The 12771-nt window shown below is 38.5% G+C and overlaps 1 protein-coding gene across 1 annotated transcript in view; it reads left to right on the forward strand.

The window, feature by feature from the left end:
• The first annotated feature begins 2059 nt into the window (after window positions 1-2059).
• The window catches only part of LOC148021341 (uncharacterized), a 30674-nt gene continuing 19962 nt past the window's right edge, over window positions 2060-12771 (forward strand). Inside the window, exon 1 of the mRNA XM_087699218.1 lies at window positions 2060-3621. Within this exon, the coding sequence (XP_087555344.1) occupies window positions 2224-2823 (600 nt within the window). The 5' untranslated portion in view covers window positions 2060-2223 and the 3' untranslated portion in view covers window positions 2824-3621. The remainder of the gene's footprint in view (window positions 3622-12771) is intronic.

Consider the following 12771-nt stretch of genomic DNA (forward strand, 5'->3'; position numbering starts at 1 on the left):
TCTTCTCTCCCGCATCTTCCTCTTCTCCTTCTCCACTGCCATTGCATCCCCTTGACATGAGAGAGAGAAGGGAGTTTTGATTCTTGAAAATGAGAGAGAGAGAGAGAGAGAGAGAGAGAGAGAGAGAGAGAGAGAGAGAGAGAGAGAGAGAGAGAGAGAGAGAGAGAGAGAGAGAGAGAGAGAGAGAGAGAGAGAGAGAGAGAGATCCCATAGCCTTTGAGGGTACTTATTACACCCCATGATCTATTCAATGTACTTTAGTTAAGTGGTCCACTTAGCTTTAAAATGTGTGGAAAAAAATTTAAAGAAAAAGGGTGCTCTCTCTCTCTCTCTCAAAAATGGCAATGCTCTTATGTGCGATAGTGTGCCCTTGTTGATATATATATATATATATATGTGTGTGTGCCTCAAAATTTCACTTGAATAACACTAATAATAATAGTAGTAATATGTAATACTATAATATACTTAGTTGATATATTATACTATTAGTTAGTATATAATTATTAATGTATACTATTAGTTAATGATAATTATAGTATTAGTATAACATAATTATTACCTCGGCTGCCTATGAAAGCCCCTCCCCTATTCTCAAAAGTTTGCCCAAATAACATTAATAATAATAGTAGTAATATGAATAATATAATATACTTAGTTGATGCATTATAATGTTGGTTAATATATAGCTAACTTTATACCATTAGTTAATTATAAATATACAATTAATATAATGTTATTATTACTCAATGGCATGCAAAAGTCCCCCCGCATCAAATGTCTACCCAAATAACTTTAATAACAATAGTTGTAATACATAATAATATGCAATAATATAGTATACTTACTTGATACGTTATGCTGTTAGTTAATGATGACTATGCTATTAATATAATGCAACTATTGTTATTAATGTTAATGTGGCTATTAGTTAATAACTAAATATCCATTATTAATAGTTAGTTACATTTTATTAGTTAATATTAACTCTATACTATCAAATTAGTATAGTTAATAATAATTATACTATTATTATTTTTTGTAATGCACTTGCTCATATATTGATATTGGTAGAGGGGGTGCATCATCGGGACACGATGAGGCATTATGCCTTACAACAAAGCTTCTTATACATTAGCTTGTAGACCTAAAGTTTCTCATTGAGTATTGTTAGCACAACTATTACCTCAAACTTGAATTGGTTTATAGAGTCATCAGGTTTCTCATTCTTGGTATTCCTAAAAATTAGGTTGTTTCTTTTGGTCTACACAAATTGGATTGCCAACCCATTGAGTAAAGTGGCGATCTTCCATGTTCTAGAGTCCATTCTAGCATGGTTAGCAAAAAGAGCTATTGTCATTCCAAAGCTGTTTAGAAGATTGGCTTGACTAAGTCACCTCCTCACCTCCTTCCACACTAGAGTGCTGTGTAGACAATCCCAAAAGAGGTGCTTTTCAGTTTCCTCTGCGCGCCCACAAAAGGGACAGAAGGGGACTTTCCCGTGGTCCATTTTGGAAATGCACCAAAAGCAATGATCGCCATTGTCATGTGTTTTCTAACTATGTGCATTGCCAAAAGCAATGATTGCCATTCCAGCACGGTTAGCAAAAGGTGACCTTCCCCCATGTACTAGAGTCCATTCAGGCATAGTCAGCAAAAAGAGCTGTTGTCATTCCAAAGCTGTTTAGAAGATTGGCTTGACTAAGCCACATCCTCACCTCCTTCCACATTGGAGTGATGTATAGACAATCCCAAAAGAGGTGCTTTTTAGTTTCCTTTGCATGCCCACAAAAGGGACATAAGGGAACTTTCCCGCGGTCCCTTTTGGCAATGCACCAAATGCAAAAGTTTCCAAATTATTCTTGCTCGTTGTAGATTTGGCATTGTTTGTTGGGTGGGAATGTTAGGCTGTTCGAAAAGGGGCCGAGGGAAGGTGGTCTAAGGGAGACACCCTCACTCCCTGTTAGTTAATAGTACATAGAGTATACTACAGAGTAGACGATGCACCAATTATAACAAAGGAAAATGAAAATAAAAGTAGAAGTAAACAGACTATGATGGCAGCTTTCATTTTATGTAATGTTATGCAGCACGGTCACGACTCGCACGCGACGCACATAGATTGACAAGGGTTTAACGTGGGCAAGGGTTTAGGGTTTATGCCAGCACATCATTACTGTGCTCTCTGTTGCTCGTAGCCCAGCGTGCATTGTCGTTGTTCGCATGGCAGACAATCCTGCCGCCATCGACCGCACAGAGGAAGGGGAGCAGCGTGACCCAGAAGATCGCAATGGCAAGCCACAAGAGGGCCCTGGCCCCAATGAGCAGCAGTTGGCCTTTGTCGCGACTAATGAGGAGGCCATTTCCCAATCGGGCGATCAGAAGATAAACACGCAAGAGGAAGATGAAAGTAAGGAGGGAGAGGAGGAAGAAGAAGAGGGGGAGTGTGGCTTCTGCCTGTTCATGAAAGGCGGGCCCTGCAGGGAGAATTTTATCAATTGGGAGAAGTGCGTTCAGGGCGCAGAGGAAGCTAAAGAGGACATTGTAGAGAAGTGCTACCATGTCACTTTGGCTCTCAAGGAATGTATGGAGAGCAGCCCTGACTACTATGAACCAGTCCTGCAAGCAGAGAAGGCAATGATGAATGATGCCGAAGCTGGGGAGGGGGAAGAGTCCAGGGATGTGCTGGAAGCGGATGCAGGAAGTGGCCTATCGGAATCAACAGAGGAGCAACAATCATTCGAACAGAAAGCAGAGGATTCAGACGCGGCACAATTGGAGAGCCATCAGGAAGCTTCTAAACCATCTGATGCTCAGAGATGAATTTCTTTTGTCTCATTTAGCAGATCAGTTTTTGTTACGGGATATTGATCACAATTTAGAGCTTCGAAGCCTGGGAAAAGGGTTAGAAGCACATTTTTTCAATGTAGCCTCCAGAGTGTACATTTTACCGACTTCCAAGCAGCATCAGCATGCCTAGTTGCCGAACAATTTTGCAACTTCATAGAACACTTCTTTTTTCCGTCATCCACCATACTATCACATTCTAACCTATTTACTGCTCTGCCAGTAACATTTCTGGCTCATAGTTGAGAAATAAATACAAGTTATGCAATATGTCAGCTTGACATGTGTCTTGATGGGGAGGTATGGCTGAAACTGATCGAAGTTACTATTCTAATGGCCAAGTATTGGGGATTTGCCTTCATTTATTTATGCCATATCATCTGAAATGTATTTTTGACAAGGCAAATATCCTTAACAGTTTGATTGTGAGCGAGCTACATGCAAGGGATTGTGAAATGCCATATGAAATGGCAAAATATCACATACAAATTGCATTTAATAAACATTGGTTTCCCCCCCCTTGGATTGAAATAGTTAGGTAAAATGTTGTACATTGATAAGTTTCATTAGTGAAACTTGTTCCATGTTTCATCCCTAGTGAAATGCATTTCAGGGTTACCATGCATATATGTAATATGAGTTTGGAAAGCTTTCGTATGGTTATGTGTTTCTTAGGTTTCTCAAGTAAGAGGGAGGGAGAGGAGGAGAGAGGTCCTTAACATGTTGGGTCCTATGCAAGGCTACTTTTCTACAACGAACCTTACAAGTGGAGAGGTATCAGGCGCGATGCTTTTTAATTTCGTTTATCAAAATAGATGTACTTTTGGCCAACTTGCAAGCAGCATAAGTATGCCTAGTTGAAGAAAAGCATTGTTTTCTTGATTCTCTAGGAGTTCAGTTGTATAATTAAGCTCTATGATTGTGAGCTCTCATTAAATCAAGCAATTGATGTATAAGTCCTCAATGATCTTTGCCTAGATTTCTACTTATAATGTGGTTGTCTTTGTTGTTTGAGTTTATTCACCTTCTTGCAAAGCCAAATCTCTCTTAAGCGCATGAGATGTAGGAGTTGTTACATGAAAAGTTAGGCTAAAAGTGGCCCAAAATCACTATTACTTGAGTTGAAAGATTCTATGGCACTTCTAAGTTGAGGCTTAGCCATCCATCGTATGTAGCTCCAAGCGGTTCTTAGTCATACGATTTTTACACCCTCACTGACTTCAAATGACAAGAGAATGTAGAGCATAGGTAAAAGTTAGAAGCTTGATCTTGGAATTATAAATTAAAGAATTATTATTGTGTTATTCGACACGAGATGCTTTTAGTTAGATAAAGCTGTTGGAAATTAGAGTTTTTGGAGCATTTTCACATGAGGCCATAATACGATTTAGTAGTCTCTTTTATAGGAGACATGGAGCCAAAGCTATGTAGGAGGAGCCTAACCTTGTTGAGTGAAATTAGACCTGGAATCTGATTCCACATCCTCCACATAGGAAAGTGATCGGTGCTCAATGGGTGTACAAGACCAAATATTGTATTGATGGTACCTTGAACGAGCTTAAGGTAAGCTTGCTTTGTTACCAAGGGCTTTGCTTAAAAGTTTGGCTTGAATTATGTATAGAATTTTGTTTCAATTGCCCAAATGCCTACTATGAGAATAGTCATTTGTCTTGTAGCACACTACCAATGGCTATTGTATTAGGTGGATGCCAAATAAGCCATTTTGAATGACATCTTGTAGGAGGAGATTTATGTTGATTAGCCTCTAGGTTTTTGTGTAGTTAGTAAAGAAGATCATGTATATTGCTTGCGCAAGGCTCTCTAAGGTCTCAAGTAGGCAGGTTTCAATATATTTGGTATGGAGGCTTGGGTCTATGACTCGTGCAAGGTTCTTTATGGCCTCATGTATTCCTCACCAAAAACAGTTTGACCACTTCTTCCTGCAGAATGGGTTTTAGAGATAAGATAATTTCCCCAACCTTTACTTCTAGTTGTAGGATGGCCTTTAAAGTTTATATGCTTATTATTCTTTATGTTGATGATTTGATTCTTACAACTAGCCATATAGAGCTTATTGCTTGTATGTGAAAGATGCTCAACTAAGATCTTATTATGATGGATCTTGGGTAGTTACATTTTTTCCTAGGTCTTGAAGTTTATCAGTTGCCTCACGCATAATGACATGGGATGAGTTTTGGGAACGAGGATAGCGAAGGAACAGGAATTGTTGTCTACTCTCATCGTAAGGGCGTCTCTAACATAGAGATGAGACTACAATAGTATGGGAAGGAGACTCTAGAAAATGTGTCTTGTACATCATCTTGACATTTTCATCTTGCAACAATTCCACATCTTTGAGTTGCTTATCAACTTGGGTATGGCTCCTTGTAGCTTATCTCATGCCCAATGGACCTCAAGTTCCAATTTTCTTAAGATGGCAAGTGGCATAGACTAATGTACTTTGGTTTCCAACGCGCTTTTGTTCCACTTTTTGCATCACCTCAGTGTCAATGCGTGACAGAAGAAGGAACTCGAACACAGAGGAAGAGAGAGACAATTTGCAAGAGAAAAAGAAAAAGAGAAACTTGCACTAAAAAAGGAATAAATGCCGAACACACTAGGATTGATCAATCCTTGCACACAGCCCACAGCATCAATGAGGGCACTTGATCAGGTTGATGATGATAGCAATACCGAAGATAGAGGAAGATGATGGAGTCAGAGTGCGCACTTGCCAAGGAAGGAGAGAAAATGATGATATATATGATTGCGAAGTGGAAAATGGCTGAAAAATAGCTAAATGTCCAAAAAATTGGCTAACCTAAAATCTGGGGTAAAAAATATGGCCGACCAGCATTCAATGATGGGAAAAATGTTAGAAATGCTCAAAAGAATCCTCGAAAGGTTGGACAATGTCCAAGAGGTGAGGCAGGTTAAAGAATGCAGAAATTGCTTGGGAAGTGCACATAGAATTCCGATTGGAGGAGAAAATGCATTAGAATGCAATAAACTAGGTTCTCTAGAATGAGTTGTCTCCTCTGTCAAAACAAGTGATAGATAGACCAAAGCTCCTAAAGTTCTCGTTTGACTTAGATTGAGGGTCACAAGCAAGACAAACATGATTGCTAATACTTCTCCAACTAGTGGTTATAGCACTTGGGATTTGTCTCTAATAGATGTCCCATTCTTGTCTACTCTTTGAGCTACTCCCATGAGAGCCATTAGTTTGTTGGATAGCTCTACCCTTGAGACCCTTTTCTTCATTTACAATGTTTATCCATTCACTTTAGTGTTATCTTTTTTCTTTGTATGTGTTTGTGTTCTGTGTTTTGTGTTTTGTGCTTTTGTGTTTGTTTATGGTCTTGATTCGGAGGACATTGCTTCATTTACTAAACTGCTGTTGCACACTTAATTTTCTCATTTATTTCAGCTGAATTTTAACACTCCTTTAGCTCTCTTTTTCCTTTAACACAATACCCAAAGCATCTCAATATGAGACATCTAGTAAAACCAGCCTTCCTCCTTGGATAGGGTGGTAAATAACGTGATTAAGTACTATTTACAGCAATTAACACATTCACAAAACTGAAATGCTTACTTTACTATATAATCTTGGACATTGGACACCTTGTTGGCCCCAAAATTGGCGCCCCTTTCGGTATTCATTTAACTTAATTGAAGAAGAAGTTGATGTACAATGGGATTCTCCCAATGCCTTTCGGTATTTCAACTCCCCTTGCTATCCAAAATGACCACCAAGTCTTCAATCTGATTTGCCCCTTGATTCGGTTAATTGATTGGCCTTCATCTGCTTTGATGGAGATGGAAAATGACCCAAATTCATTGATTTGTTGGTCCCTCCATTTGAATTTGACCGAAAATAGCTTTTGTCCTATTGAATCCAAGTCTTGGAGCTTTCAATTTCTGGCATGCTTCCCAAGGCTGCTGCTGAATTCTGATTTTTGTTGTAGATTAGGATTTACAGTAGAGAAACCTGAAATTTCTCAACCTTTGGTGATCTCAATGCTGTAATCTTCGGAGCAAGGTTGTAGAAAGGTTGGAGATGAGAGAGAACATTGAGGAGAGAGAAAATTCATACTTTCTTCGCAAAGAATTGAAGAAAATCTATCATTTACTGTTGCTGCTCTATCTCAACAGCTTGTAGATGCAAAGAACTGAAGAAAATTAGCCATTTATTACTGTTGCCTTGTCTCAACAGCTTATAGATGCTATCACCTATGTTGATTGGTTTTCTTCTAAACTTGGTTGCCTCAAAAGGTTCTCCAATGGTTGGAAATCAAACTAGTAGCATCTTTTCCCTTTTTCTTGTAGGTTGAATACACTAAAAATGCCTCTCTCTAGTCTCTAAAGACGTTTTTAAATCTTGCATGGGCATTTTTGACAAGTGGCAGCTTTCTCAAATGGTTTTTCCAATATTATCCATAATTAAATATTAATTTTCAATCTTTAAATATTTAAAATTAAACTAATAATTATTTCAGTGCCTTGAAAAATAATGACTTGCCAATAATTAAATTAGCTAGGCAACTTCCATTCTCGAGTGTCTTTGCGTCATCTTTGACCATCAGATTGGCGTTAAGTACCATTAAATGCCACTTCTCTAGTATCACCAACTGACACTTATGGCTAAATGAATGACCTAAGCGAAGAACAGGCATCGGATACCACTAAGTACTTGTGTGGCATAACTTATAGCAACTTTTGCTTTGACATCCCATGGTTTTCTTGGGTTTCGAGCTTTTAAATTTACTCTAACATGAGTTCATCTAGTATGTTGGTTTCTTTCTTAATCGAATAATCCTGTTATAAGATCCGAGAAACACTCAACCTTTTTATATACTTAAAAGATATATGGTGAATATTATGCTGGCGCAGAGAGAGAACAAATGAGAGAAAATAAAAATGTAGAGAGAGAGAGAGAGAGAGAGAGAGAGAGAGAGAGAGAGAGAGAGAGAGAGAGAGAGAGAGAGAGAGAGATTAACAATACACTAGGGACTGGAAGATGGGCCAGTCCTCCCCCCCCTCTTGTGAAGTTATATTATTGACAAGGAGCAAGCTCTTGCGTTGCACATAAACCAGTTTTTAACTTGCAGATCTTGGGAACAAGATCACGGTTCGTTGCATGGTATACAACCGGCTAACACTTGCACAACTTGGAAGTTAGCACCTTTTGATCCTTCTTGAGTCTCTCATTCTCTCGTACCCAATATGTGTAGGGATTTCTTCTCGGAGCTAGATTTCAGCAGAGCTTCCGCAGCACTACACCTTTTTTCATTCTCTTGGAACTTGATTTCAGTAGTGCTTCTGCAGCACTTGCACCTTCTCTCCTCCTCTTGGATGCATGCAAAGTGATGCTTCCTTCACCTCTCACACCCGAGGAGAGCCTCCTCTTTTTTAGGCTCCAAGAGCTTTCCTTCTCCCTTCTTCCTTCTTGGAGAGAGACTTGAGTGCCAAGATTGGGAAGGTTGATCTTCATGTAAGACATGGCTGTTCCATGATCTTCTCTTCAGTACCAATTTTGGAATATCTCTCTATGCGTTGTTCGGATGGAAAAACGTCCAACACGAAGTTGTAGATCTCGCCGTATTCGAAAACCTTCGCGGGCCGTTTTTATAGATCGTCTTTTTATCGTGAGATATTTTGAAAATGGATTCACCATGTCTATTTTAAGAAAAGTAGCTTTTTAAACTCTACTCTTAACTTATGGTCCATGCAACCACCTTGAGCCATAGATAAGGAGAGTTTATTAGATTGCCTTGGGCCTCAACCTTAAGATTGACTTTCCACAAAAGCTTGTGTCATCTTAGACCTTAGAAAGAGAAAATCACTTCTCTCCTCACTTCCAGAGGATCACGTCTCTTGTCTTTCTTAGTGAGAGAATTACCTCTCTCGTCTTTCTTAATGAAAGAAAAGACCTTAAATCTTGACTTGTGAGGGAGAGGATGATCCCAAATGAATGCAATGCTCATCACACACAAGTAAACATTTCTAGACGTCCTTGGATGCACACATAAATACATATACACAATGGTAATGCATTTCCTCTTCTTAGAACTCAATTCATCTTCATTTATGTGTAACTCCTTAGTTCTTGTGTACACTCTTATACTTGGCAAACACTTCCTTTCCCCTTCATAACTTGTATTGCGTGTACCAGATATCCCCATCAGAGTGCTCTGATTACCCTTTTAAGTGATGTACTAGGAATACTCGTCTCTAAATCGTCTCATGGCCATACTAGATCATCATCAATACTTAAAGAAAAGTTAGTCATTAGTTTATTGATATAAATTCTCTAAATAGAGAATGCGTAATAAGCAATCAATTTAGTGACATCTCTCTGGCTTCTAAACAGTTGACCTCAACTGTAGAGGGGATACATAGTCCTTAAGAAGATCTGGAAAGTTTTGTAGTTCTCTCTTAGTTATAAATTGAGCATTCAATAGGGGATAATTCTTAAACTTAACCAGATACTTCTATAATATCTTGCCTGATCTTAGAGTATTGTCCTGATGGTGTAAAATTCTTTCAAGCACAAGGAACACTTCTATTTCTTCTATGTCAGGTAAATCTTCTTTGATTGGTTCCATTGGAGGTTCTCCAATATAGGGATTTAACAAACTTATATGGAAAGCGTTATGAATGTTCCTATGACTTGGTAGATCCAAACAAAAAGTCACATTGTTTATCTTATCTCTGATCTTAAAAGGGCCATAATAGTGATTAGAAAGCTTAAGCACTTTACCCTTTTGACCTTTCTGCTTCTTCAAGCGAGCCTTCTCAAACTTAAGAAGAACATATTGTCCCTACTTGAGATCTAACTTAGGATGCTTATCAGCTTCGCGTTTATGCTTCTATTGTGTCCTTTGGATAGCAACTTTTACTTGAGTGAAAGCTGTATCAATGTCTCTAACAAACTCATCTGCGCAGTAGATTTTATCTTTCGTAAGAAGAATGGGTGGTAAATGAGGCTTACCATAGATGATCTCAAAGGGTGCCTTACCAGTACTAGAGTGCACCGTGTTATTGTATGCAAACTCTACGAAAGGCAAATACTTTTCCCATTCTCTTTGATTATCAGAGACATAGAATTTCAAAAGGTCCAGAACAATAGAATTAGCACTTTCACTCTACCCATCTGTTTGGGGATGATAAGAGGATGAAAACTTTAATTGAGTCCCGAGGTTCTCGAAGAGAGGTTGCCAAAAGAGGCTGGTCATGCGGGGATCTCAATCACTTATAATGGACTTAGGCATGCCATGATACTTGAAAATATGAGCAATGAATAGCTTAGCCATATGATCGGCTTTGATTGTCTTTTGCATCGGTATAAAGTGAGCTTGCTCATTATTTCTATCAATGATAGTCTAGATTGCATTGTTGCCTGCTTGTGTGCGAGGAAGCTCCATGATAAAGTCCACGGTTATACTTTCCGAAGGCTCATTGGGAATAGGTAATGGCTTGAGTAGACTAGGTGGTTTATGCCTGTTATACTTTACTTTTTGGCATAACTTGCTCTCGCGGACTCTTTCAATGTCAGCTTTAAGAGTGGGCCAAAAGAAATATCTTTCCAATGCTTGAGTAGTGGGTAGAATACCCCTATGTCCAGCATATGGAGATGCATGTGCTTCATCCATTACCTTGTGTCGCAATGGTAATGCCTCACAAATTGCTCGATGATGATACAAATAACCATCTTGAATCGAGTAAGGTGTAATCGATTGACTTGAGTTAAGCTAATCCCATATGGTTGAGAAGTCGGAATTAGTTGCATACATTTTGGGTAAATCCATGAACTTGTTATGGTAAATAGTCGTGATTGCATTCACTTGAGGTCGCTAGGATAGAGCATCTACTACCACATTCTTAGTTTCAGATGTGTGAAGGATTTGAAAATGAAACATAGATAAGAAATTTGCCCAACACATCTGTTTCTTTGAGATCTTCTTCTGAGTGAGGAAGTATCTTAGACTTCGGTGATCTGTTTTAATAACAAAATTTGCACCAAGTAAGTAGTGTTTCCATACTTGAAGAGCATGTATCACTGCCATAAGCTCTTTCTCATATACTGGAGCATGTATCTCATGATCCTTGAGGCACCGGCTCTCAACTGGTATTGCATGATGCTCTTGGTTAAGCACAGTTTCAATGCAATCCCTAGAAGCATTGCTGTGAACTTTAAAAGGTTTTTGAAGATTCAGAACTATGAGAACTGGTTCTTGAGTCACAAGAAACTTAATTCTTTCAAAGGCTTGTAGTTGCCTTGATCCCTAGTGAAAAGGCATTTGCTTCTTAGTAAGGTCATGCAGAGAAGATGCAACATACGCAAAACCTCATTTGAATCTCCTATAGTATGAACATAGGTCCAAGAAACTTCTAACTTCATGTACAGAAGTAGGTGTAGGCCAATCAACAATGGCTCAAATCTTCTCAGGATCCATTCTCACCAGATTGTGAGAAACAATATGGCCCAAGTAATGAATTTCTGAAAGGAAAAATTCACTCTTCTTAGCATTGACTTGTAGTCTATACTTGTGAAGCTCTTGAAAAACAATAGATAGATGTTTTCTATGCTCTTTTTCAAACCATGAAAATATTAGAATGTTATCAAAGAAGACACTTGTGAACTTTGAGTGAGGTTTGAAAATTCTCTCCATTCGATTGAATGTGGCGGGTGTATTAGTCAAACCAAATGGCATGATTAAGAACTTGTATAGTCCAAACGTTGTATGAAAAGCTGTCTTATGAACATCTTCAGGTGCTATCTGTATCTGGTGATAGCCGCTCTTGAGATCAATATGATTAAAGATACTAGCCCCTTGCAACTTATCCAAGATATCATTTATCCTTGGGATAGGAAAATGATTCTTGATTGTGATCTTGTTCAAAGATCTGTAGTCTATGCACATACGAAAAGAACGGTCTTTCTTTTGAGCAAGTAAGACTGGAGAGTAGTATGGAGAAGAGCTAGGTTGAACTAACCCTTTTTTCAACAGTTTGTTTACTTGTTTTAGGATCTTCTCTTGCTGGCTTGCACTTACTTGGTAAGGCGGTTGGCTAGGTGGTAAACTGCCTGGGATAAGATCAATTGTGTGATTTTCTGGGTGCTTAGGAGGTAACTCTCTTGGGAGTGAATCACCAAAACAATCTTCATATTGTTTAACAAAATCATGTCTGGCTTGATCAATTAAAGAGAGGGGTTCTTTTAAAGTCTAAGACTTGGAAGCATTAGTTGGTATCGTGTGTTCATTAGAGGCATCAAGTGCCCTTGAGTCATTAGCTTCTTTTGACTCTCTCACAAAAATCATGTACGTAGAAATAGCTTTCTTCATTTCTTTAGAAATGCTAACATGACTAACCATTGGCACAGGCCAATCTCCAGCATCAGCAATGCATACTATGTTTTGACTCTTGAATTGAAATACAAGGGTCTTCTTAATAAAATCGAGAAGAGGTCTAATCTTGTAATGCCAAGGCATACCTAAGATAACATCACATTTACCAATGGGTGCAAGTAGAAAAGATTCTTGGTCATGGTAATCCTCAATTCTAAGATTTCAACTTTCCGTGTATAGGAGTAGAATTGGTTGTAAGTCCTTCAAATGTTGAACTTAATCCAATCAGTATTCCCAATCGATCCGGTGGAATTTGTAGCCTTTCAGTAGCATTTGTTGACATAAAATTATTTGTGGTCCTTGGATCAAAGAGTATTAAAACTTGTTAATTGTTGAGTGTCTCGCAACCCTTTAAGAGTTATCTCTTCTTCTCATTTGAATGAGTGTTAGCTTGCACATTCAAAATAGAATTTGAGGATGGCGAAGGAGGATCTTTAATCACATTTGCTTTTTTCCTTTTGTGAGGACAATCAGGCTTCATGTGTCCTAACTCACTACAAAGAAAGCA

Source organism: Lygodium microphyllum, chromosome 18, assembly GCF_053477565.2.
Source record: "Lygodium microphyllum isolate KBCC chromosome 18, Lygodium_microphyllum_v1.1.10, whole genome shotgun sequence".
NCBI classification, from domain to species: domain Eukaryota; kingdom Viridiplantae; phylum Streptophyta; class Polypodiopsida; order Schizaeales; family Lygodiaceae; genus Lygodium; species Lygodium microphyllum.